This window comes from Globicephala melas, chromosome 1 (genome assembly GCF_963455315.2).
Source record: "Globicephala melas chromosome 1, mGloMel1.2, whole genome shotgun sequence".
Taxonomy (NCBI): Eukaryota; Metazoa; Chordata; class Mammalia; order Artiodactyla; family Delphinidae; genus Globicephala; species Globicephala melas.
The window spans coordinates 145370536-145397886 of NC_083314.1; the positions used below are offsets into that span (position 1 = coordinate 145370536).

A 27351-nucleotide genomic window follows, 5' to 3' on the forward strand; every position below is an offset into this window, starting at 1 on the left:
TTATTCTTTGTCATTCTCCTGCTGTTTTGTCCATTCCTCTCTCTTTTCTTGGGAACATGCTGCTTTGGAGAAGAGAAGGTCAACTCTCTGGGCAGATAAGATTCCCGGCCCGGGCTTCCCTGGTGGCGCAGTGGTTGAGAGTCCGCCTGCCAATGCAGGGGACACGGGTTCGAGCCCTGGTCTGGGAAGATCCCACATGCCGCGGAGCAACTAGGCCCGTGAGCCACAACTACTGAGCCTGCGCGTCTGGAGCCTGTGCTCCGCAACAAGAGAGGCCGCGACAGTGAGAGGCCCGCGCACCACGATGAAGAGTGGCCCCCGCTCGCCGCAACTAGAGAAAGCCCTCGCACAGAAACGAAGACCCAACACAGCCAAAAATAAATAAATAAAATTAAAAAAAAAAAAAAAAAGATTCCCGGCCCATTTCCCCCCTTCTTTGCTATTTTTCCATTTAGCTACATAGAGCTAGAATATATTTGAGAGGTTGTGTGTGAAAATTTGAGGACATAGTGTTGGTTGTAATAGTTTAAGACCATATTAAGAATGTATTTGAGGTACTGACCCCCATTCCCCACCCCCAGCTCTTTAATGCTCCCTGTGTTCATGTTCTTGTGTGTTTGTGTTTGCCATATTTGCTGGTTGAATTAATTGTAATGATTTTGATCCAGGGAAAAGACCCATCAACAAATTGGATTCTTCTGATCCCTTTAAACTGAATGATCCATTTCAGCCTTTCGCAGGCAATGATAGCCCCAAAGAAAAAGATCCTGATATGTTTTGTGATCCATTCACTTCTTCTTCTTCTACTACTACCACTACCAGTAAAGAGGCTGACCCAAGCAATTTTGCTAACTTCAGTGCTGTAAGTACTGTGAATGGGCTGTTTGGGGGAAAATCTTTCCATTTACAGTTTAAAGAGTTTTCAAAGATTATTTTGGAGTCTGCCAAATTTGCATTATTTCAACTAAATTTACCAATATGTTAAAAATGATCTTTATTCTTCCCTCAACCAAAAAATCTCTGTTTGATTCTGTTTGCTGGTTCTAAAAGTATTTCATTGCTCAAATGATTTTTGTAGTCTTAATTCTTGGGTTATATACCAGTTGTTTTGCAAAACCCTTCTCTTGATCTTGGTAAACAATATAAATAAAATTCTGACAGTTATTATTTTGCAAATTGTTATGGATGATGGGCCATTAGAGAGTCATTTGCTGTCTGCCCTCTGGATGAATAATGCCAATAATGAGTTTGTGTATTTGTAACTGTGTTTGTGTGTTTGTGTATAAAGCCTTGATGATTTCTGGAGACCAGTCAACAATTATGAGAGGATAGGTCCAGGAATTCTTTGAATTGAAAATAAAACTCTGGTTTCATATAATAGTGTTCCTAAAAAGTAAATGTTGGTTTTATTAAATAAATATGATTGTTAAGAGCTAAACAATCTTTAATTATTTGGGGGGCTCTAATTCACTAGCATTCCATATTTACTCTGCATCCTCCCAGAGCTGACTAACATAGGCAGGCCAGTAAAGACAATAGAAGAGTTCTGTGACAAGACCATAGGCAGGGTCTATAAGATCACAGAAATGGGGCAACCAACTTGAAGTGTCACTCTGGAGGGACGGACATTAAGCAATGACATGTATTCCATCATTATTTAGATAAAAACAAGGCTTTTTTTTTTTTTTTTTTTTTTTAATTCTTAGAGTAACTAACAGTGTTTCATTTTCCCAGATGTTTTTTCAGGTAAAATGACCTTCATTATCGCTATTTTATAACAAAGCAATTTTCCTCTACTTAATACCTTAAGCACTTGAGATGATTTTAGAAATAAGAGATCTAGTGGCCAGGTGACTCTGACCACAATCTGCCTAATGTCTCCCTCAGTGTAGCATTGGGTCCCTCAACCCGTCACTTTATCCCTGCAGCCATTTCTAGTTAGAAAGGAGGTAGGCAGGAATCTGTATGCAACTAAGGCAGACAGAATTAGTCTCAGCTACCCAGCTTTTGACTCTGTACTCTTTAAGTTTCAGTGGCTTCCTCTGAATGTAAAGGAGCAGAATAGGAATCAGTATTTTGAATACTGGAAAACAGAGAGTGTCAGAATTATACTGCCTTTTATTAGATGGAATTTGAGTTGTTTCAAGCAGAGAATCCAGAATTGCTCTTCTTAGTATACTCCTCTTAATATAAAATAACCTTCTGGCAGTTTGTGGCATTTAATATCTTAAGTATGATTTCAGCAAGTCAAAACCTGGTTGGAATGAGTCTTGAACAATAGCTAAGGCATTTTGCTTATTTCATATTCCAGAATCTCAGTATAGTATAATATTAAGCAGCTCATAATAAAAATGTCTTCTTTTTTTAATTATGAAAGATTTGTTAAGTATTATAAGTTTCAAAGGCCCTCTAATTCCCTAGGGGAAAAGCTACCATTTTCAAAAAGCCTGACATTTTCTTTCACTTCATCCTATTATGGTATTCATCCTGTTATGGTATTCCTCTTATGACAGGACTTGAAACCGGGTAGAATTTTTTTATTTAGTATCTGCCACGGTTGCTCTTTCAGGTGGATAAGTGTATTTCCTTGACTTAATAATTACCAGCATTAAGGTTTTATTTAGACTAGGTCAAAAAGTTCTCAATGTCTACTGAATTCTTTATAATGCATTAAAAAAATTGATCAGGTTCACATCTTATTTAGTATATCCAGTACTCTTATTTTATGTTTAACAAAATTTATGTATGTATAGATATTCTTTGCTTCATAATTTTTCTGTACCTGAAGGGCTAGGATAAGGTAGGAAATCACCAGTGGGATTAAGTTGAAAATGATTTATCATGTGAGGATACTCACTGAAGTTGAAGTAGTAAATGTTTCACATTAGATAAAAATGCTAGCCCTCTCCTGTTTTTAAATCTCCTGATTCACCTTAAGAATTTCCACTTTTTAAAAAAATGATGTTTAATGTTCAGTTTTATAGACTATCTGTAGACTGCATTAATTTTTAAGATTAAATCATATTTTAATAACTGATTAAATGTGTTTTCAGAAAAAAAATTAACAATTAACAGGACTATTTACAGAGTCCTTCAGAAGGTGAAACAAATAGTTAAATATCATTTCGTAAAAGTTCTTTTTCCTTCTTGTGTTTGTTCTGCTCATGAATTTATTCGTTTGTTCATTTGTCTTTTAAATGGCAGTATCCCTCTGAAGAAGATATGATTGAGTGGGCCAAGAGGGAAAGTGAGAAAGAGGAAGAGCAGAGGCTTGCCCGACTGAATCAGCAAGAGCAAGAAGACTTAGAACTGGCTATTGCACTCAGCAAATCTGAAATATCAGAAGCATGAAGAATTTTCCTGTTCTTTGTCAATCACACAATACTCTTCTTCCTGAATACTGAAGCTATTTACAGTGTGTATCAAAACTACCTATGAGCATGGGAATACAAAAGGTTTGAGATTCCTGTAAATGTGACAAAAGTTTTTGTTTTTTTTAAACTCCATTTCAGATTTGTCCTTTTTTTCCCCCTGTAAAAGCGGTAACCCAGATAACTTCACCTAGGCCCCCGTTCTGGTGTGCATTTAGTGTGAGCTTTTGCCTGCCTGTGCTACTTTTACTTGGAAAGCTAGAGCACCCAAGCTTCTGCCTTCTGGAATATAGAGAAATAGTTTCATCCCTTTGCTACCCTTGTTCTGTAGTTACTCTGATGATAGCCAGTGGGGTTCTTAAAGTTGGCAGTATTCTCCCCTAATTTAAATGGTTGAAAGAGGGGAAGGGAAAGAACATCCTATTTCTTTTATGACAGAGCAAGTTGGCTAGTTTAAAGTACACGTTTGTATTTCCTTATAATCAAAATACTGTTCAATTTGTTTTTTATAGACAAGAAAAAATATTTTGCATAAATTGACTCCACTATCGAAAAAGGGATGCTTTAGATTGAACCATTATAGCTTCAGACTCAATCTTTTCCTAAATAAAAACTTTAAAGCCTCATGTGTGAAATATATTTAAAATTTTCTTCTCTGGACTTAGGGAATTTTAGATAAACACATACCTCTCCATAATTTTAAGCACTAGAGGGTGGAGAAAAATTACCACTTAAAATATACCCATCAATATAAGGTAAGCAAAAATCTTAACCTGGCAGCCATTCTGCCACTGCCATGGCACTGTCCTCTTTAGTTCATGGTAGGTTTATTTTTCTACTTTTGCAGAAGAAACTTTAGCAGGCTAGAACTGGAAGGTACTTTAACTTTTTGTATACATATATATATTTTTTTTCTTTAATGAAGGTTCAGTTACTTGAAATGTAAAAACATTCACTGAATACAACTGAAAAAAGTGACATGTATTAAATCATATTATTCCTTTTTGTCCATTTTTGTGGATTAAAATAGTTTATTCTCTTTGTGTTTTTCACCTACAAAATTGGCAGGCTAGCAAAAAAATCTTGTGTTTTTTAATTGGGAGAGAAGAGACCTGCCAAATTATCGAAGCTCTTTATGTGTTAAAAGCCTATCTCCTGTAAAATTGACCTAGCAGACAAGCTGAATTTAAAATGGACTGTGAAGTAGGCTGTAAATTGTAATCTTATTTTTTTTTAACATGAGTCAGTGATTTAGATAATGTATTGAAAACCAAGATAAAGGAAAATGCACCTAAAAACTAATTAAATATCTCTGTGGTTACCAAGTCAAGGTGGTATTGATCTGTGTTAATCAGAGTAACTTGTTGCCTAGCCTATGAATAAATTCCAAAATATCCAGTTTATTTCATCTTGAAATGGTGCTTTTTTTCTCTCCACACACAATTGAATTGCTGCAGTTTAAAACAAATTTGAACCACTTTCTTGCACTGTTAGCTTTTTTCTACTTTTATAGATTAAAACATTTCAGCATAAAAGTCATACATATGAAGCAAGGGCCGAATCATAATCACAAGGGTTTAATTTTGATAAACTAATCCAGTTATAAGGATATACTGCAAAAGTTGATTGAGAAAGTAATATTGGGAGTTGTGAATGGTAGTGAGTTTTGGGTTTTTTTCTTCCCCTTAACACTTTAGGAAAAAGGTAAGTAGACTTGAACAACCTTCTTTTGCACTGGGAAAATGAACAGATGTTTGAAATGGTTTTAAAATATTTTTTTTAATTAAAAGAACACTCTGGAAAGTACTAAATATCTGTAACTTATAAACACCAACTTTCGATGTAGTAAGTATACCTTAATCTTATGTGTGTTTAACTGGATTACATAGATTCTTTTATTAAAATATGTATACTCAGTGGACCAATATAATATATTAAAGTATGTATTTTTTATATATATATATATAAATCTCCATGCTCACTTGTGTAGGATGAATGTCTTAGAGTCATTTATGATTATATTTTATGTTGTTGACTCTGGCTCCGGAGCCTGTGCTTGAAAGGACAGATAAGTATTCCTGAGAGCTAAGTGGCACTACTTATGAAGTTTTAACCATCTTCTGCCTACTTGTTCAGGTTTATTTGAGTTCTCTTTATAGAATTTTCTCTTATGTTTCAAACTTCTAAACTGTAGCCTGTAATTATGAGAACAATAAACTTTAAATTATAATAAACCATACTATCCATACATCCTATCTGAAATGGAGTTTTGCACGATTCTCTGTTATGTCCATGCTGTGTCTAAGGAGGGGTAGGCATACAATCAGCACAGATTAATATGTGTAAAGTGCTTGAGACAGTACTTGGTATAGAATAAAATACTCAATAAATGTTAACTATTTTTTAGTTGACATGTCCTGTTTTTTTGAAAGAAAGATAGGAAACAGGTATGCATAGAAACAGTGCCTGAAACGTGGGTGGTGTGTATGTATTTGTTGAATGAGGATTTGTGAGATGGACTCTAGGAGGGCACTGTGGTGTGAAAAATTCAGACAACCCTGGTCTGCCATTTTTAGGAAAGATGACTTTGACAAAGTTACTTAGCCTCCCTGAACCTCATTTTCTTCTTCTAATGAACATCATAATACCCAACTCACAGGATTGTTCTGAATGATTTGAGTTTGACAGCTTTTTAATATTATTTATTTTAATCAAACAAATGCAGCCATGTTATTATCAATAGTGAAAATAGCTATTGGTTATTGAATGCACTATACTAAGCACTTTATGTGTGTCTTCTTGTTTAATCTTCACAGAAGCCCTAAGTAGTACTATTATTATCGCCTGTTTTAGAAATAGGAAAAATGAGGCTCAAAAAAGTTAAAATAGGGCTTCCCTGGTGGCGCAGTGGTTGAGAGTCCGCCTGCCGATGCAGGGGACATGGGTTTGTGCCCCAGTCTGGGAAGATTCCACATGCTGCGGAGCAGCTGGGCCCGTGAGCCATGGCCGCTGAGCCTGCGTGTCCGGAGCCTGTGCTCTGCAACGGAAGAGGCCACAACAGTGAGAGGCCCGCGTACCGCAAAAAAAATAACACACACACAAAAAGTTAAAATAATATGCTTCAGATAATACTGCTAATAAGTAGATGAGCCAGGAATTGAACTCTGGTCTGTCTGATTCTAAAACATGATATTCTTTCCAGTTTACCGTGCTTTGTCTCCTTTTCTGTGAAAAAAATATTGCCTATAGGAAATGCTAGGAACAGGGCATGATAAATAATAACAGATAACATATATTGAGCTTCAGGCAGAATCCTTAGTGCTTTCCGTATATTATTTCATTTCATCCTTAGAAAAGTAACCCTGTAATGTATAGGTACTATTTTGTCTCCATTTCACAGAGGAGGTGCCCTAATTAGGCCACAGTTATGTAGCTAGTAAGTGACAGAGCTGGAATTTGAACCCAGAAGACTGGCTCTACTGTTTTGACCACTGCTCTCTATTCCTGTTAAAGGTGAGAAGCCAGAGGAGAACTATCATAAATAGAATAATCCATGTAATCTCTGCTCTTGAGGATTAATGAAATAAACCTACTACATAGCATGTGGCATCTTATAAAACATTTCCTAATTCATTTTCATATTTAATCTTTACCAGGATTTAGAACAGTTTTTGACACATGAAAGCACTCAACCATTGTAAGTTACCAATATTATCATAAATGATAAATCGGAACATAGGGGAGATAGCCAACCTTTCTTTTATTAAAGAAATACAAATTTTAAAACCACAAAAGCTGGCAAAAACAAAAAATAACTTATTAGTGCTGGCAAAGCTCTGGAAAGAATACATTAAAAGGTAGGCAAAGAGTAGATTTTGGAGAGTTTGCCACACAGATGGAGGGACAGGGCATTCTAGGCAGAGGCCATGGTTGTATAAAGAAAAAGTGGTAGGACACGACATAGTGTGCTAGCAAACAGCAAGAATTGAAGTAGTTCAGTGTAACTAGAGTTAGGTTTGTGGGCAAAAGAGTGAAGTATTTGTGTTTGTGTGTAAGAAAGGTCTCACTGGTAGTGATTTGGTGGATTGCTTTAGAAGGAAACCAGGTAAGGCAGGGAGAGCAGGTGAAGGCTGATGGAGTCATTCAGGTGAGATGGTAGGTACCTAAAATATGGCTGTGGCTGAGGCCCGAGAAAAGAGGATTGATTTAAGAGAATTATCAGGCCTTAGAGTCTGATTAGATATGGGTGGTGAGGGGAAGGGAGTGGTTGCAAACCTCAGCAAGCATCAGGATCACCTGGAGGGCTTGTTAAAGTACAGATTGTGGACCCCATCCCCAAAGTTTGTGATTTCAGTAGGTCTAGAGTGGGACCTAAGAATCTGAATTTCTGACAAGCTCCCAGATAATGCTGAAGTTGCTGGCCCAGGGACCTCGCTTCGAGAACCACTAGAATAGGGACTGACTTCCAGGTCTCTCTGTTCTCCTGCACGTCTTATTAGATGTACTCATTTCGTTTGCAGTGCTGTTGCACCTTGTCATTCTGTATTTGACCTGTCGCTTCTGCTTCATAGTGTAAAGCACCTCTAATCTTCCTTGTGGATAAAGAGAGTTTTTAAAAATAATAATTGCAGGCTAACAGCACTTACTATGTGCCAGTACTATTTGAAACACTTTAATATATGGTCGCCAACTTAATGATGATTTGACTTATGATTTTTTTACTTTATGATGGTGCAAAAGTAATACATATTCAGTAGGAAACATACCTTGACTTTTGAATTTTGCTCTTTTCCCAGGCGAGCAATGTGCTGTACAATCCTCTCTCACGATGCTGGGCAGCGGCCGCAGCTCCCAGTCAGCTGCACGATCACAAGGGTGGACATCCAGAACACTTACAGCCACCCAGTACCCAGACAACTGTTCTGTTTTTCACTTTTACTACAATAGTCAGTAAGTTACATGAGCTAGTCAACACGTTATTATAAAATAGGCTTTGCATTAGGTGATTTTGCCCACCTGTAGGTTAATGTTAAGTGTTCTGAGTATGTGTAAGGTAGAGTAGGCTAAGCTCTGATGTGATAGCTTAGCTGTATTAAATGCATTTCTGACTTATGATATTTTCAATTTGTGACGGGTTTATGGGGATATAACCCCATCGTAAGTCAAGGAAGATCTATATGCTGATTCATTTTAATGTCCATAACAATCCTTTAAGTTAGTTACTGTTATTTGCAGTTTACAGATGAGGAAGTTGAGGTACAAAAAGGTTAAACAACTTGCCCAAATCACAGAGCTAAAAAGTGTCAGAACCAGGATTCAAACCCAGGCAGTCTAGATCCAGAACCCATGCTCAATCACTCTGCTCTACTGAAGAAAACTTATATTAAAATACTTTTGATGTATGGCTCAATATTGTACCTCTTACTGCCAGAACGCCCTTTATCATCTGAGTTTTGGGAATGCACAGAGAAGATCATTGTCATTTTGTTCCCCTTTGCTAAGGTGTATTGTGTTCTGGGTACTGTGCTGGGTCAGAGACAGAGAAAACTCATATGAGGCCATCAGTGGTATAGTGGGGGAGATAGACATTACTTACAGTTAATTTCACAACACTGCACATTGAAGATTATGATAGGAGTGCTGGGACACCCAGAGGAAGGAGAGAATAGTTCTGGCTGAGAGGACTGGGGAAGGCTTCCCAGACGAGGTGTCCCTAGGACACAGTATTCTGCTCCTAGCATTAGTAAAAGTGTAGACGGCAACTGTCAAAATTAAAACAAAACAACAACCATAAAAACACAGCTTTCACAAGGCCACATCATTTGATGTCAGAGCTCTGTTGACTGACGAAGGCTGCCAGACAGTCTCCCAGGAAGCCTCATTTAAGTGATACTCATTACTTAGTGAAATCAACCTTATCCAAGGTCTGACCTTCAAGTTTAGAAACCTGATTTTCATCAGTAGAAGAGAGACAAAGCTCCCATTAAGCAAGTTCACAGGGACTGATGTAAAGAACAAAATGTCAGTTTCCAGTAGAAGTTGCTATAGGGCTTGAAGTGCTCACAGTTGGTTGAATGAAGATTCCTTCTCCCTGCCAGTGCTTGGATGCGTCCTACCTGTAAGGTTCCTCACTCTCTGCAGCCAGGGCTGCCTGGCCCCTCTGATGAACACATTTTTTTAGACTAATACGTTTGATCAGGTTACAGTCTGGTTTGGCTGGTTGGGTAGCTTATAAAGTCTCTTAGGGTGACTTTGCATATCTTTGCTTTCATGTAGACTCTGTATTTAACTCCTTCTAAGGCAGACTTTCCCCAGTTTATGAGTTCTTAGTGAAACATCTCACTCCCTGGGCTCTGACTTCACCCTTTCATTGATCATGTCATTTATTGAGTGTATATGTGCCAGGCCTTCTCCCTGACTCATTCTCCTCCAAACTGTCAACATGACCTAACAATTCTGCCTTTTAAGTATCTCTCAAATCTGTCCTCTCCATCCCTAGTGCCACTCCCCCAATTCAGGTCTTCATCATCTCTCTTCAGGCTTTTGCCAAAGCTTCCTAATCTCCTTGCCGCCAATCTCTTGTTTTTCTCTCTGCTTCCAGACCATCCTCCGTGTTGCAGTCAGATTCTTCTAGAATCGAAATCTGCCCTGTCACTCCTGTAATAAAACATGCCACTGATTCCCATCACATTCAGGTTAAAATCCTAACCCCTTAGAAAGCTTTTCCTTCATAACCTTAATTTCTGATTGATATTTAATCAGTAATGGCTTGAACATGTAAGCTGGGTTTTTTTTTTCCTCTTTAAACAAATCTTGAGAAAATGCTACCTTAAGGAAATAAAGGCACTCTAATATTATTGTAGCATATGGAATTCTTTGGGGATGTGCATAATTTTACTCTCTATAACTTGATGTTTTTCAATAGGCAGGTTGTAATTCCTTAGTTGGGTTGTGAAATCAGTTTATTAAATCGAGCAACATGGAAAAAATGTAACCAGAGTAGTACAGGCATACCTTGGAGATAGTGCGTGTTCAGTTCCAGACCATCGCAGTAAAGTGAATATCACAATAAAGTGAGTCACACATTTCCCAGTGCATATAAAAGTTGTGTTTATACTACATTGTAGTCTATTAAGTGTGCAGTAGCATTATGTCTAAGAAAACAATGTACCTACTTTAATTTAAAAATACTTTATTGCTTAAAAAATGCCAAAATAATGACAGTAGTTACATTGAAGATCCCTGATCACAGATCACCATAACAAGTGTAATAATAATGAAACGTTTGATATTCCAAGAATTACCATATATACTAATATGTCTAAAATGGATAGCTAACAAGAGCCTGCTGTGTAAAAAAATAAAATTCAAAAAAAAAAAGAATTACCAAATTGTGACACAGAGACATAAAGTGAGCAAATGCTGTAGAAAAATTGTGCCAATAGACTTGCTCAATGCAGGGTTGCCACAAACCTTTAATTTGTAAAAAATGCAATATCTGCAAAGCACAGTGAAGTAAAACACAATAAAATGAGCTATGCCTGTAAAGCAGAATGAACACTCATATACCAATAATCAGCTTCAATAAATACCAGTTCACATCCAATCTTATTTTATCTATATTCCTACACACTTCGCTTTCATGTCATGTTGAAGCAAACCTTATATTTCATTTGTAGATTTTTCAGTAAGTTACTGATCAGCATTTTAAAAATTATGAAATAGAATTTGTTATTGAATACATACTGGGCCACAAGATAAAAGAAAGCCACTGATATTTTAAATTATCTCTTTTCAAGTAAGAAATGTCGGTCCTACTGTTGTGTATACGGGTTATTAATGTAAAGGATTATCTCGTGGAGGGAAGGTGTGTCTTTGCTGGAAGACCCCACCTAGTTTTCTTCCCCACTGCAATAAGTGTATAGAATGTGTTTAGTTGCCCAAGAGCTAAGGGCTTAGTTTCAGCCTCTCCTTTCTGTTTCCTCTGGAGTCAAAACTTGAGAGGACTGAGTTATTTTGTAAAAAGGAAAAGAGGCAAGGAAAAATAGCTGACACTTGCTGAGGACCTTCTCTGAGCCTGGCACTAAGGCGCTTAGTATACATTACCCTACTTAACGCTCACAGCACTATAACAGATAGAAAACATGAGGTATATAGAGATGCAAGTGACTTGGCCAAGACCCCAGCCCAGGTGCCTTGGCTCTGAGACCTACTCTTCCAGCACACCAGGCTGCCTTTTGCATCCATGGCCTTAAAAGCAGCCCTTTGAGCCTAAGCATCAACAGAGATCAAACAGAGCAACCCCGGGCCCTAAGCAAGAACTAATGTTCTCAAAGAAAACCCTGATGCATCGCAGCTTCCTGAGAAGGTTCCTGGCCTTACTGTTTGCTAGCTGTGTGACTCTGGGTAAATCTCTTAACCTCTCTGATCCTCAGTGGACCAGCGTTGGGGAGCATCAGGTGCGTGAACAGCACTACTGAGGGGAGACGTAGCTGCCCAAACCTGACTCCCAGCCCACCTGAGGTCCAGCTCACCTGAGTTGCCCTCACAGGTGGCTCACAGGTTGCGGTCCTGGTGCTGCCACTGGCCCTCTGTGTGACCTTGGACAAATCCCTGGCTGTCCTGGGTGGGCCTCAGTTTCTCCCTGTGAATACTGATGAGTCTCGACGGCTCTGGACGGTAGTGGTCTTGCCCTGATTACTCAGGTCTGCTTGTGGGACACTGACGTCCTTGCCAGGCAGGGTGGTTGTGAGGATTAAAGATGATGGATATAAAGTCTTCATTCCTGTTACATGGCAGATACTCACCAAGTAAGAGCTGTCATGTCTGTGTTTAAGTACACAAAAAAGGAAAATATTTTAGGAAAATGTCTATATAAGATTAAGGGAATAAACTTCAGTTATCTTGAAAGTTTATTGATACTAAATGTTCCCCACTGATTCTGGATAAAATTTTCACACACACTGTGTGTCCACTATTCTCTTTTGTTTGCATTAACTCATTTAGTCCTCACGACAACCTTTGTGATAGGTGTTATTATTATCCTCTTTTTACAGATGAGAAAGCTGAAGCACAGAGAGGTTAAGTAACTTGCCTGAAGTCACAGGCAGCTATCAAGTGGTGAGGCCAAGATTCTAACCCAGGCAGACTGGCTCCAGAGCAAGGGAAAGAATAAAACCTGCTGTACCTTGGGATTGTTGTGAGATTCAAAATAAGCTAAGCTTTGGGAAAGTGACTTATAAATGCTGTGTGCATTCTAAGAGCTTGTGTAGCAGGCAGACTGGGGCTGGGGTTAAGATACAGATGCTAGTCTGGCTGCTTGGGTTGAGTTCTAGCTCCTGCCACTTAACTAGCCTTTGTTATTTTGAGCAGATTGCTTAATCCTCTGCTTCACTTTCTCAACTAGAAAAATTGGGCTTGTAAAAGGACATACCTGATAGGATTATTTTGAGGATGAAATGAGTTGGTACATGTGAAGGGTTTAGAATAATGCTTAACAAAGTTCTAAGCAAATGATGGTGATGAAGATAAAGAAGAACATGATGATGAAGATGTCCAGATGTCAAAGAAAAAGAACAGGAAAGAAGCCTTGAAGTTTGAGAACCCTTGGGTTGAATCCCAGTCCCTAATTTTTTTTTTTTTTTTTTTTTTTTTTGGCCATGCCGCTTAGCTTGCGGGAATCTTAGTTCCCTGACCAGGGATTGAACCTGAACCCCCCAGCAGTGAAAGCACCAAGTCCTAACCACTGAACCGCCAGAGAATTGCCCCCAGTTCCTAATTTGATCTCAGGAACATTTCTAAACTTCTGACTCAAATATTCTCAAAACAAGAGTTTCCCAGATTAGAGGTAGTGTATGTAAAAGCCCTCAGCATGGTGCCTGCCACTGAGTAGAAACTTGATAAATATTAGGTCCTTCTTCATTCTCTCAACACTGAACATCTACTATGTGTAACAGTGGTGCTAGGCTCTGTGGAAGACACAAATGTGAGACATTCTCTGTACCTTCAGATAGAAATCTGAAGAGTGAGACTAATATGGTCATTGATAACCAATATAAGGATTAAAAAATATATAGTGCTAAATGCTCTGAGAGAAAAATGTAATCTCTGAAGAAGGAGGTAGTCCTCCACTGGGGAGATACAGGAGGGCTTTCTGTAGGAAGTGGTGTTGGTTGTGGGCTTGGAGGCTGGGTGGGACTTTAATTCCACCCAGGATTAGACTGGGCTCGGGGCCTATAGGAGACCAGGCTTCTGAGGCCCTGTGGTATTCATGCCTGTGAGCCTAGGAGGAAGTTGGCTATCTGCAGTGCCCAGTGCTGACAAACTGGGCAAAGCTCTGTGAGCTGAGGAGTTTGGGCCCATGGGTGCACTGTAACTGGAATTTCCAGATCTGGAAGCTCTAGCCTTGTGGTCAGATAGGCAGCATTTGCGGGCCCTTGTTGATCTGCCTAGAGCATGACATGAGTGCTCAGAGAGAGGGGGAAAGGTTGTATTTTCTCTGCTGCTTACCAAGGAAAAGTGAGAGAAACTGCCCAGATGATCCTTGAGGCTTCTGCCCTCTGCTTTGCCCAGGCCTCCCACTCCATGCCCCGCCCACCTGCAAACTACAGGCAGGGTTGGGAGGGAGCCGCAGATGGGGCAGACAGATCTGGGTGTGAGGCTTGATCTCGGGGAAGTCAGTTAACCCCTCTGAACCTCAGTTTCATCCACTGTGAAATGGGGGTGAGTATTTAATAAGGTGAAATTAAATGAGAATTTGTGTAAAGCACCTGGCTTAGGGCTTGGCACATTACAATTAGTCACCATTTATTGACACGTGATTTGTGTTGCACAAGACCTAGGATACAGACCCAGCCCAAAAGGAGACAGCAATGGTCCCATTGCCACCCGTCCCTGATCTGTGTTCAACCCCCATACTCCCTCACAGAGAGAAGTCTCCAGGGACCCCTGAATCCATCCTACACACTGGACCTCAGAGCGATCCTTCTCAAATACCTCCTCAAGGTGCTCCCTTGTTCTTTGCCTTTAGTTGAGCCTCCCATGGAAGCCTGCTAGACTGCACTGCCAGGGGCTAACCTTGCTCCAGAGCTGATTCTTCTACTTGTTAAAAAATAAAAAGTAAAAATGTACATGACGTAAGGCAAAATACGGGGTTTCAAAGAAAGTGTGAACTGGAGACAGGCTCATCCTCTTCTGTCTCCCGTTCTCCTCTGGGAATCAGAGGTCTGTGGACAGGGCCACGTCTCAGTGCCTCGCCTGGTCAGCAGCCTCCACTGCCAGGCCCAATCAGCTCCTTCCTGTCTGTCCTCCCCCTTGCCTGCCCCTCCTGCTCTGTGCCCTGCACTTGGGGGCAGTCCCAAGCCCCTGAGCCTATCCAGGTACAGCCCTGGCAAGGCAGGCTCCGCACTTAGGCAGGTGAGAAAGGCATTGGTGACATCATCACCCATCGATACGGAGGACGGGCTCTATACGGGAAGTGGAGGGGCCTGGGGTCGGTCCTGATGCTGCCACTGGCCCTCTGTGTGACCTTGGACAAATCCCTGGCCTTCCTGGGTGGGCCTCAGTTTCTCCTTGTGTATACTGATGCGCCTCGACGGCTCTGGACGGTAGTGGTCTTGCTCTGGTTCCCCAGGTCCGCTCCCGGGACACCGACGTCATTGCCAGGCAGGGAGGCGCCCGGCCGCGGCGGGGAGGAGCCACGGGTCCCGCCCCGCCCAACCCGTCCACGTGCTGCCGCCGGAGCCGCCGCTACCGCCACAGCCGCCACGAGGGGCCGCCCGCGCCTTCATCCAAGTCCGGCCCGTGTCCATGGCCTTTCTGACCGCCTGGAAGCGGGCGGTCTCCGGGGAAAGCGACCGCAGGTACCGGGCGGGGGCGGGGACTCGGCGGGAGGCACTGATGGGACTGAGGGGCGTCTGGAGAACAGCCGACGGGAGGGGCAGCTGACGGAACACAGCCCGAGACAGCAGTGTGCGGGCTGCTGGCCGCGGGGTAAAGGCCGAAGGGCCCGGGGAGAGAGGCAGCCCAGCCCCTCTCACCCCAGCCCCCCCGCGTATCCCTTGCTCGCGTGTTATGGCCCCCAGCAGGGCTGGGCCTGGGGGTGAAGAGATACGCCCCCAACACCCCGGTCCCACCCGAGCCCCGCTTCCGGTGCCACAACCTGTGAGCCACCTGTGAGGGCAACTCAGGTGAGCTGGACCTCGGGCGGGCTGGGAGTCAGGTTTGGGCAGCTACGTCTCCGTCTCGCCTTAGCAGTGTTGCTCACGCACCTGATCCTCCCCAGCGTTGCATGAGCAGAGATAGGGGTACGTGTGCCCGGACAGGTGAGAGCAGATACACTATCCCCCGCCAGGGGTTGTCCACATCTGGGGGCAGCAGTGTGGAGGGAAATCCTGCGTCCCAGTGCCTGTCCATGGTGGAACTGTGTGCACCACAGCTTCTCCAAGGTCAACCCTTCAGGGATGTGTCATTGCCTCCTGTGTGTCACCTCCAACTCCCAGCTGTCCCCACCTCCTGGGTGAGTTGGTTTCTCCAGATGTGTTCTCATGAGAAAGGGGAGAGGGGACAGCCCTGACCTCTCTTCTGAGCTGTGACCCCCAATTTCTTTCCTTTATATATTTAAAGTTCACTCTGCTACTCCCTGGAGAAGGGCAATCTAACTGCCTTCCCAACACCTCCATCTGACTGTCACATGGGCACATCAAACTCGGCAAGCCCCAAATCAAACTTCACATCTTCACCCCCAAACCTGTTCCTCCTCCTGTGTCCCCATGGCATAGTCATCCACCCAGTTGCCCAAGCCTGGAACCTGGGAGTCATCCCTCTCACCTCCCTCCCTCTCCTCCACCCTGGTCTCCAAGTTCTGCTGATTTTATCTTTTTGATGTCTCTCAAAGCTGTTCATTCCCCCTGGACTATTGTAATAGCCCCTAACTTTTCCATTTCCTCCAGTCTTCCCCTTTCCATGCATCCTTCAGACTTGTCTTTTCTAAAGCACAAACCAGACCATGTCATTTTTCTGCTTTAAAGTTCTTCTATGGCTCTCTATCATAGAGGTGAAAGGTCAAGGCTCTCCAGGGGAGGAGCTGTGACCTGCCCAGCCCCGCTTCCCATCACTCTCTGACCCTCACTCTGGTCTGGCTTTGTAGGGTTCTCACAACTGTGCTGGGCTGCTCAGGGCTACTTCTGCCTGGAATGCCATCCTCTACTCCTGACATTCACCCTATAAGATTCAACTTTAGGTGACATCTTTTGTTATTAAAAAAATTTTGTTTTGACTTTTAAAATAAACTTTTAATTCAAGGGTAGCACATATAGAGAAAAGTGCACACATTGTAAGTGTACAGCTCAATGACTCTTCACAAAGTAACCAGTACCCATGTAACCAGCACCCAGATTAAGACACAGACTATTACCAGCCCCCAGAGTCTCCCTTGTGCCCCACCCAGCTGCAAGCCCCCAAAGGTAACTATTGATACTATCCTGACTTCTAATACCATAGGTTTGATTTGTCTGGGGTTTTTTGTTTTTGTGGGGTTTTTGTTTGTGTGTTTGTTTTAATTGAAGTATAGTTGATTTACAATGTTGAATCAGCAAAGTGATTCAGTTATCCATATGTGTGTGTGTGTGTGTGTATATATATATATATATATTCTTTTTCAGATTCTTTTCCATTATAGGTTATTATAAGATACTGAATATAGTTTCCTATGCTATACAATAGGACCTTGTTTATTTTATATACAGTAGTTTGTATCTGCTAATCCCAAACTCTGAATTTATCCTTCCCCCACCCCCTTTCCCCTTTGGTAACCATAAGTTTGTTTTCTATGTCTGTGAATCTATTTCTGTTTTGTAAATAAGTTCATTGTATCATAGTTTAGATTCCACATATAAGTGATATTATATGGTATTTGTCTTTCTCTGTCTTACTTTAGGTGACCTCTTTTAGAGAAACTTTCTGAGCCCACCCTGAGTCAGGCTCAGAGGCTTTCTGGGCTCCAGCATCTTTGCTTCCCTCTCATGGCTCTCATTCAGTTTTTCAGCAAACATTCTTGGGCACGTACCATGTTCCAGGCATCGTACTAGGTAGTGTGGATATGGTGTTACTTATGACATACAAGCCCCTGCTCTCAGGAGACCACGTTCTAGTGGGAAAGACAGATTAAACAACTAGGCAAATAAATGAGTAAACACCAGAAACAGATGCTGTGTAAGGCTTAAAATAGAGCCATGTGATAGACAGTAAAATCCATCTTTCCCAGAGCATTCCCTGCAGTGAGGATAGCTCCTGTCAAAGCCTGAGATGTGTCTGAGGAGCAGAAAGGTGTGTGTGTTGTTGAGGATCCCTGCCTGTTGGGATCCAGGGGGCAGGCTGCCCAGAAGAGGGCCGAGTTTGGATTTCATTGTGTGTTGGGAGCCACTAGAGGGCGTTAAAGAGGGGACTCATATTTAAAGATGATCCAGCTACCCCATGGAGAAAGGATTTTAACGCTGGGGCGTGGTCACCCCTTTCTGTCTCCCCACCACATATGGAGAGGGGATGGGGTTCATCTGCCCCCATGTCCCCGAAGCCCAGCACAGAATGCTTCGGTTTTGATGAGAACCTGGGGGGATGATTTCTGAGGAGGGTGAGATCACAGTTGGGGTGCTGAGGAGCGGCTGGGTTTACATGGATTTCTTGCCTGCCTGCCCTCCTGTAAGAACCCAGCTGTGCTCTGTCCTGCAGGCACCCTGCGTGCTGCAGTGTAGTTGAGGGCCTGAACACATGTACCTTTCTACTTCAGCTGGAACTTGCTGGACACAAATACTCAGAGAATTCTGACTCCCAGTCACCCTCACAAGATCTCACACCTGGGGCAACAAACCAGGTCTCCTTTCTCTCAGCTCGGGACCTGTGACTTCTCCACCCTCAGGCCTCACCCACCACGCTGCCTGTCTCCCAAAGCCTGGCTGAGGGGTGAAGGGCTTGGGAGGGTGCTCGGCCCCTGCTCTGCCACTTACATACTGGCTCTATGACCCTGATTCAGTCGCCTGACCCATGTGAGCCTTAGTTTACTCAGCTATAAAATAGTAGCTACTTACCAAGTGGCGGAAGACCTGGTGAAGCCACACTGGTAAAGGACCTAACAAAAAGCCACCGAGCATATTCAGTGACCAGTAAATGTGAATTCACTGGTACGAGGGAATCTTCCTTCTGAGGTATTTGCATTGAACAGAGGGGATTCAGAATGGTTTGGGAGCCAATGGTGGGATTCCAGGCACCAGGACTGGGTAGCCAGGGACTGTTAGGAGAGGAAAATGATGCCTGTGCATCTTAAGATGGGGATGGCCACCTACTCGGCCTACAAACAGGGTCCCTTCCCAGTCATACCAGTAGCCCCTGCCCCTACCCCATGGCTGCTCCCATAAGAGACAGCACCAGGATCAGAGGGGCAAGTGTAGGCAGGCAGAACGCTTTTTTAAAATAAATTAATTCATTTCTTTATTTATTTTGGCTGTGTTGGGTCTTCGTTGCTGCGCGCAGGCTTTCTCTAGTTGCGGTGAGCGGGGGCTGCTCTTCGTTGCGGTGCGCGGGCTTCTCACTGTGGTGGCTTCTCTTGTTGCCGAGCACAGGCTCTAAGTGAGTGGGCTTCAGTATCTGTGGCACGCAGTCTCAGTAGTTGTGGCTCGCAGGCTCTAGAGCGCAGGCTCAGTAGTTGTGGCGCACGGGCTTAGTTGCTCCGCGGCATGTGGGATCTTCCCAGACCGGGGCTGGAACCCATGTCCCCTGCGTTGGCAGGTGGATTCTCAACCACTGCACCACCAGGGAAGTCCAGGCAGAACGCTTTTGAGAGAGTGATTCAGTGGTAGAGCTTGTAGGAGGGAGGGGCCGCCCCAAGAATGGAGGGGCCCTGCTGAAGAGGCTGGGGGCCTCCTGGGCTGTTGTTGGAAGATTTCTTGCTCTTGGTTTGAGTCTGAGCTCAAGGAGCTCTCAGATGCCTCCAGGTAGGGAGTTTCGAATTTGGTGACTGGAATCCTTGGGCAGCTATGGGGTCCCTTCCTCGGGACTGGATGTGGACTCAAGGCCAGTGCTGAGTTTTCACCTCAGATCCTGTGAGCTGAGGCATCTGTGATCACCAGACTCATGATTTAAAATTCCAAATGTCTATGATATTGAAGCTACTGACCCCAGGATTCTGATTTACCCCCTGTTGCTGAGGGCAGCTGCATGGAGTAGGAGAGGGCTCTGGTGTGGGAGGCACAATGTGGTCCCTCAGATCCTCAACCCCTGGTGAGGATACCATGGGAAAACTCCAAGTAACCTTTGTCCCCCTTTGTCAGTTATGGAGGGATTCTGACTTGGGGTATTTTTGGTCCTTTCTTGAGATCAATGGAAAATAGATTATTTAGGGTGCAATTTCAGTTCTGCCAGCATGCCACATTTCCTGAAATCTCTTCAATCTGTAGCTCTAGTTGCTTGAGTTGCTTTGTCCTTCCCCTGAAAATTTCTGCCTCTCAGCTCAGTTTCTGTCTGTGGTCAGCTCCATTCTCTCCTAATGCTCACCTACTTCTCTACTCAATGCAAGACAGGGATGCCAGCCGTTTCCAAGCTCACGTCCTGGGACAGTAAGACAAAGCAGTGGAAAGTCCTCTGGAGCCACACAGGTTGATTTTGAATCCTGACTCCGGGCCTTTCTACCAGTGTGACCTTGGACAGGTTGTTTAAGTTCTCTGCGCCTCAGTTTCTTCATCTGTAAAGTGAGGGTAATGGTAGGACTTGCCTCACAGGGTTGTTGTGAGGACTGCATGAATTAGTTTATGCAAAGCACAGAGGACCGTCCTTGACACATAGTCGGTGCTATACCCAAGAGTGTTACTGATTATTATGATTAGTCTCCCCAGGCCAGGAGAGAAAGGGGCTTCTCCACCAGCTCTAATATGAAAAAGCTCAGGGAAGTATTCCAATTGGCTCTTCTTTAACCAACCACTGTGTCCTGAGAGGTGGGGTCAAGGAAGAGAACGCACCTCCCGTTCAGCCACTGGGGCAGGAGAGGAGAGGAGGAGAAACAGTTCTCTAAAAACAAGTGGGTGGCAGGGAAGGGTTCAGGGCGGGGAGGGTTGTAGCATCCATGTGGCCACATGGCAGGCCTTAAAATAAAGCCATAGTTTCATGAAGTACCCAAATTATGATTTCCTTGGAGCACCGCTGACCATCTGTCTCAGTCTTCCAGCTGTTGTTGACCCCCTGGGAGCTGGGAACTAGTCCCTTATGAACCCCGCTTGGGACCTGTGCCACGCACCACCCCCTGCGATTGTGGCTTTGCCAGCCCTAGTCCCATTCTCTCCATGACTACCACCACCTCCCTGGCCTGGAGAGGGTGTAGGCTCTTTGCTTTATCACGCCATCCCAAGGGTGGGACAGACCTTTCCCCTAATTCCCTACCACTTGACTAGGACCAGGCTGTAACTTTTAAGGCCACCTTGGGATGCAAGGAATGAGCAACTGAGTTTTATGATTCTATGGCTCCTCTCCAAGCCCCTCAACCATCCTGGAAGGAGCCTTCCTGCAGAACTTCCACTTCTGGGAGGGCCCAATGTATGTCTTCCAGCATCTTCCCTCCCGAGAGAGGAGGAAATTTCTGCCTTAACCAAGACAACCAAGCCTTCCTTTCCTTTCTCAAGATCAGCCCTTTCCCAGGTGAACAGCAGTGCAGAAATCTACTGCTTTCCGGTAAAATCCTTTGTCCAGCCTACTAACTGGCTGGTTATATTATAACCCAGACAATTATATTAGGAATTATGACAGTGGATGGGACATCAGGCACCCATCCAGGTAGACCTGGGTCTGGTCTATTCCTCTTTTTTTTTTTTTTTAGATGTTGGGGGTAGGAGTTTATTAATTAATTTATTTATTTTTGCTGTGTTGCGTCTTCATTTCTGTGCGAGGGCTTTCTCTAGTTGTGGCAAGTGGGGGTCACTCTTCATCGCGGTGTGCGAGCCTCTCACTGTCGCGGCCTCTCTTGTTGCGGAGCACAGGCTCCAGACGCGCAGGCTCAGTAGTTGTGGCTCACGGGCCTAGTTGCTCCGCGGCATGTGGGATCCTCCCAGACCAGGGCTCGAACCCGTGTTCCCTGCATTAGCAGGCAGATTCTCAACCACTGCGCCACCAGAGAAGCCCTGGTCTATTCCTTTTGATTTCCTTTTCCCCCCATCAGACAAAGTTTGTCCGTGCATGTTCCCTCCCACAGCCTCAGGTGTTCCCCTTACCCCCTCGCAGAGTTGCCCTACAATACCCACCCCCTGTAAAAATTCATCTCCAGCTAAGAAACAGCCTCCCCCAGATAGAGCATCCAAGTGTCAGATTGAAGTAACTCTGCTTTCTTTCCAAGAAAATTGGTGGGTGGGTACTTCCTTTATATCAGTGACTGAAGGGCACACCCAAGCACTGTCCCTGAGTGCAGGCCAGGCCACTCAAAGGGGGATGGCGGCTCCCCAGGCTCTGAGCACTGCACTCAAATCGTCACCGTTCTCCACCTGCACTTGCCCCTGCTCCCTCCAGCCACAGCTTCTCTCCCCGACACCCTCTTAACTAGGCCCCTGCCTCCAGAAGACCCTGTGCCCTTCAACTCTGCTGCCTCAGTGATCTGTAATAACAGCGAGATCTGCCCTTGGCTGTGCCCTGACTTGACATGCATCATCATCTTCGATGCACCACAACTCTGACCGGGGGCCCTGTTGTCTCCAATTCTAATAGATGAGGAAATTGAAGCCTCCTCATACTTTCTCAAATGCATAGACATTGGGGTTTTCTTTTTAGTACTGGATGTGTAATTTTGTATTCTGCTTTTCTCATATTTTTCCACCTTTTCAAAAATTCATTCATGCAATAAATATTTATTGAGCACCTACTGTGTGCCAGGCACTGTTCTGGGCACTGAAAATATGTTAGAGAACAAAGCTGGAAAAAAAAACAAACTCTTCTCTTGTGGAGTGTAGAATTTAGTAGGGAGAGACAGAGACTAAACGAATAAGCAAAATATACAGGATGTCAGATAACAAGTGCTATGGAAAAAATAATGCAGGGCAAAGGAATTGGGAGAATGAGTGTGATGGTTCCATTTTAAACAGAATGGTCAGGGAAGGCCTCACAGAGAAGGTAACATTTGAGCTGTCCTGAAGGAGGTGAGGGACTAATCATGTGAATATCTGCAGGAAGAGCATTCCAGGCACAGGGAACAGGAAGTGCAAAGGCACGCTCCTGAGGTGGGAGCGTGCCTGACATATTTGGAGAAGAGCAAGGAGGCCAGTGTGGCTGAATAAGAGAGTAAAGGGAGATGATATCAGAGAGAGAGATGGGGGTGTAGGGCATCCAGGCCTGGTGGCCAAGCGAAGACTTTAACTTTTGCACTGAGCACGATGGGAAGCCAGTGCAGAGGTGTGAACAGGAGCGTGACATGATCTGATCAAGTGGGTCTGGTGCTGTGTAGAGAGTAGACAATAAGGGGACAAGGGTAAGAGCAGAGAAAACAATTAGGAGACAATGCAGTAATCCAGGCAAATAACTTCTCTATAAATTTAATATCTGCAGAATAGTTCACCCTACAAATTCACTATAATTCACTGAACTAATTCCTTATTTTTTTAAATATATATTTATTTATTTATTTTTGGCTGCGTTGGGTCTTTGTTGCTGCACACGGGCTTTCTCTAGTTGCGGTGAGCGGGGGCTACTCGTCATTGTGGTGCACAGGCTTCTCATTGCAGTGGCTTCTCTTGTTACGGAGCACAGGCTCTAGGTGCACGGGCTTCAGTAGTTGTGGCTCGCGGGCTCTAGAGTGCAGGCTCAGTAGTTGTGGCACACGGGGACCAGGGCTCGAACCTGTGTCCCCTGCACTGGCAGGCGGATTCTCAACCACTGCGCCACCAAGGAAGTCCCTGAACTAATTCCTTATTGATGGGCATTTAGGTTATTTCCAGCTGTATATTATAGGAAACACTATGATGAACATCAATGTACAATAAATCTTTGTGTCTGATTATTTCTTAAGACATGTTTGCTACCCAGGTGTTACTGGTCATCTTTCTGAGGCTTTCAGCCCCTAATTCCAGTTGCCCTTCAGAAAGCCAGTGCCACTTTCTACTCCCACCAGCAGTGAGTGAAGTAGCACATTTGCCCTGAGGGCATGTAGTAGGTGTCCAATGGATGCTGCTCTGTCCTTCTGGACCTGGCCAGGTCTGGGTGCACATCATAGGGGAAATGCCTCTTCTCTGGACAGCCTTGCATAGTTCCAAAGCTCTTTTGGGTTCATTTGCTTATTTAATGCTCACGACAGTCTTGTTATCCCTGCTTTATGGGTGAGGAAACTAAAGCTCAAAGAATAATGATAAGGTCCCATTCCAAGAGCTTTATGTATTTTATCTCGTTTAATCCTTACAGCAACCCAGTGAGGTTGGTGCGATCAACATCCCCATTTCAGAGCTGCAGTGCAGGGTGTCAGAGGTGGGGTATAAGCCCTGGCTTGCAAACCTGCTCTCTGAACCGTTCCCTGCCCTGCCTCGAGCTAGTAGGATGACTGACTTGCTTGGGGCTGCGGAGCAAGGACATGGTGGGGCAGGAGTCCAGCCAGATCTTCCTGGTCCTGCAGCCCAAGTTCTAACCTCTGACGGGATGCCACTCGATGCCAGAAACCCTTCGTTAGCATTCTGTATCTTCTTTTCACTCAGAATTGTTCTTGGTCCTTTGTGCCTGACTGGAGGCTCCTTTCTTAGACCCACCCTTGGCAGCTCCTGGAGACCAGACTTTCATAAAAGAGCTCAGATCCCAGAACTGAGAACATCAGAGCAGGGAGGGTCCTTGACTTCCTGGTGCAATCTTCTCTCCCTTTTATATTTGGTAGGGAGAGAGAAACTAAGGGCCAGAGTGAGGCAGTAACTTGTCTGAGGTTCACAGCTAGTAGGGGCCAGAGTCCTTGAGGAGGAAGGGGGCCGGCCCAAGGAGCAGGCCTCGTGCTCCCTAAGGGCCTCTCTCCAGGGAATATTGAAGAACTGTGACTGGTTCAGCCCTCTTCCAGGGCCCTTTGTGGATGGGCCTGTTTACTTGTGAATTATTAACGAGCCCAAGCCTGTAGCCTGCTGGGTGGGGCTCACTCACTTTAAGAAAACCTGCTTTACAGCCACTGGGAGGGCTCTAGGGTCTGAGGTGGATAGTTCTGGGCTTTAGAGACAGTGGGGGTGGGGCTGGGGGGTGGAGCCTCTCCAGGGAGAGGTCTGGAGAAAGGCACTGAGAATAGGGAAGGGGACAAGGGGTCACCCAAGTAATGCTCAGTAAGCATTACTATCAGCACCCCTGAGAGGTTGGCACTATTATCCCAGGTTTACAGATGGAAGACTGAGATACAGAGAGAACTGACTTCACAGCTTAAGCTCCTTCTACGATGGCATCACTTTTCACATGCTCACACCCCTATTTCTGTGACACACACACACACATTTCCACACATTTTCTCTACAGGATAGAATTGAGACCTGGTTTAAGATATGGCTAGACCTGAGTCCAAGTCACACTTGGTCCAAGCCTCAGTCTTCTCATCTGTAGGATGGGAGATAAAGCTACTATGGAGCTTTCTGGAGCATTCTGAGGAGGTTTCACTAAACAGATACTTATTGAAGACCTTCTTCTTTTTTTTTTAATTTTTTTAAATTTGGCCACGCTATGCAGCTTTCGGGATCTTAGTTCCCTGACCAGAGATCAAACCCGGGCCCCGACAGTGAAAGCACCAAGTCTTAACCACTGGACCACCAGGGAATTTCCTGAAGGCCTTTTTAAGCTGAGAGATGGTATTAGTGAAAACAGTCTATATTGAGACGTCTCAGGGCCACTGAGAAGTGCAGTGAGCCCAGTGGTTTGTTCTTACAGGCTGGGGAGAAGATGAGAGAGGAAAACAGGCCTCGCATCTCCCAGGCACCAAGCACCAGAAAAAAAGGTCCCCTGGCAGGGGAGGAGGGAACCCAGGACTCAGGATGCTCTCCTGGTCCCCTGGGAATGAGCAGGTGACCTGAGCAGGGTCACTGGGGTTGGGAGGCAGAAATAATGGTGACTCACAGGCTCCCCAGGGTTGGGGCTAGGAAGGAGCTCTTGGGAGCCGGGAGCTACCCAGGTGGAACCCTCAGGAGGGGTGGGCCACTCTGATGCTCTGACTCACCAGGCGAGTGGCCCCAGCATCACTGCCACCGTTGTGGCATGGGCAGAGTTCCAGCTCTGAAGGCAAAGCGGAGCCTCAGTTTTCCTCTGTAGAAGGGGGAGAATAATAGCATCTACCTTGGCACTGTCACCACCATCGTCAGGGCACTTATGTAACACCATAAGCGCATGCTAGGCACCATTCTGGGCGTTTTACACATAATGCTGAATCCTCACAATGACCCTTTGAAGCAGGCAGTACTTCCATCTTACTGATGAGGAAACTGAGGCTCAGAGAGGTGGTTAAAAGTGTGCATTAAACGAGATAATCCACGTTACATACTTAACACGTGTGGCACATAATAAGCCTTCGATGAATATCAGTCATTATTATAATCATTACCTCAGAGGAAAATGGTAAAGTGCTAGGCTCAGTGTTAAAGTTTTTGGTGATTAGTTAGGCACTTATACAGAGATGTCAGACCAGGCCCTACCCTCCAGAAGGTCCCAGTCTGATGGCAGAGACAGTCACATACAAACCTCACTCCACCCCCACCATACACAGATGGTGTTCACCCAGGGTGATAGGGGAGGTCAAAGTGGGTTAGAGCAGTGTGTGCCCAGGAAGCCCCTGACCCATCTAGGGAGGAAGGGCTTCCTGGAAGAGGAGGCATCTGAACTGAAACCTGCAGGGTCAGTAGGAGCTTTCGCACAGGGCAGGATTTTAATAAATGTTGGTCAAATACAGTAAAGATTTACTTTGAAGCTAATGTAGCATAAACCTTCAGAACTCCTTACTCACCTGGCCCCTCCCAAGGCTCTGGGAGGACCCTGGCAATTTTATTTTGGTAAATTTGTATTTTTTTTTAAAAAAAGAAGCCTTTCAATTGTACGATTTTGGATCATCCCTTGGTTAAATGAATGAATAATATGTGACAAGGAAGAAGGTGTGTTCCAGGCAGAGGGAACAGTATGTGCAAATGCCTAGAGACCTGAAAGTGCCTGGCATGTGATAAAACCCCCCAGCCCCCCACCGCCAGCCTCCTCACCCAGGCTCCTCTTTACACACAGTGCTGGTCTTCTCACCAGCTTCACAAACTCCAGCTGTCCTCAGTGTACCTTTGCCCACTTCCATGCTTTTTCATCCATGTACCCATCTGGTACATCCTTTCTACAACTTCATTGTGTATAAATAATACAAACTTCAAGGTTCAACTCTGTCCACCTTCTCCAGGAAGCCCCCAGCCTATATAGCACTCTCCCTTATCTGGACTTCTGTAGATGACAGTGGATGTTATCATAGCCCACTCCTTGTAGTTAATTATCTTTGCCATGCTTATGTCAGAATCCCAGAGGTGGGATAACCCTTGCTAGTGAGCACCTGGCTCTGCTCACATATGGACAGCATAAGAACTCACTACCTTTCTAGACAACCTGTTTAGATTTAAACAGTAATCCCCTAAACCTCTCCCCTCTGCCACCAGGCCCAATCTGCCTGGCTCTCCCAGGACCTAGTCCAAGCCTTCTTTCTATCATGGCTGCTTCTACAGACTCCTCCTGTTTCCTTTTCTAACATCCTGGAGCTCAGGGCAGATCCAGGGGTGCTGGAGTTCCTCCTCCTTCTGTCCCCTGCCTTTGTGAAGGGACAGCTCTAATGGCAGCCACGTGCTCTGATGAGTCATGATTAAGAGTGCTCTGATGAGTCATGATTAAGAGCATCTGGGGCCTGGACATGGTAGCTGGTTAACTCTTCATGGGCCAGTGGCTCTTCTGCCAGGAGACCAGGTCGGCTTCAACCCTGGTCCTAGACATATACCTT

General features: G+C 44.5%; 2 protein-coding genes across 5 annotated transcripts in view; both read left to right on the top strand.

Annotated features, from left to right (window-relative positions):
* The window catches only part of EPS15 (epidermal growth factor receptor pathway substrate 15), a 160736-nt gene extending 155962 nt beyond the window's left edge, over positions 1-4774 (top strand). For both annotated transcript variants that reach the window (XM_060305654.1, XM_030870101.2), the window contains exons 24-25: positions 669-862; positions 3205-4774. In XM_060305654.1, the coding sequence (XP_060161637.1) occupies positions 669-862; positions 3205-3351 (341 nt within the window). In that variant the 3' untranslated portion in view covers positions 3352-4774. The remainder of the gene's footprint in view (positions 1-668; positions 863-3204) is intronic.
* A 10341-nt stretch (positions 4775-15115) lies between these two features.
* Positions 15116-27351, top strand: part of TTC39A (tetratricopeptide repeat domain 39A) — a 52648-nt gene continuing 40412 nt past the window's right edge. For 2 of the 3 annotated variants that reach the window (XR_009565361.1, XM_030870088.2), the window contains exon 1: positions 15116-15232. Coding sequence is in view for 2 of the 3 variants with exons in the window: in XM_030870088.2 (XP_030725948.1) it covers positions 15180-15232 (53 nt within the window). In the remaining variant the exon portion in view is untranslated. The remainder of the gene's footprint in view (positions 15233-27351) is intronic. The other variant, XM_030870092.2, reaches the window with a different exon arrangement.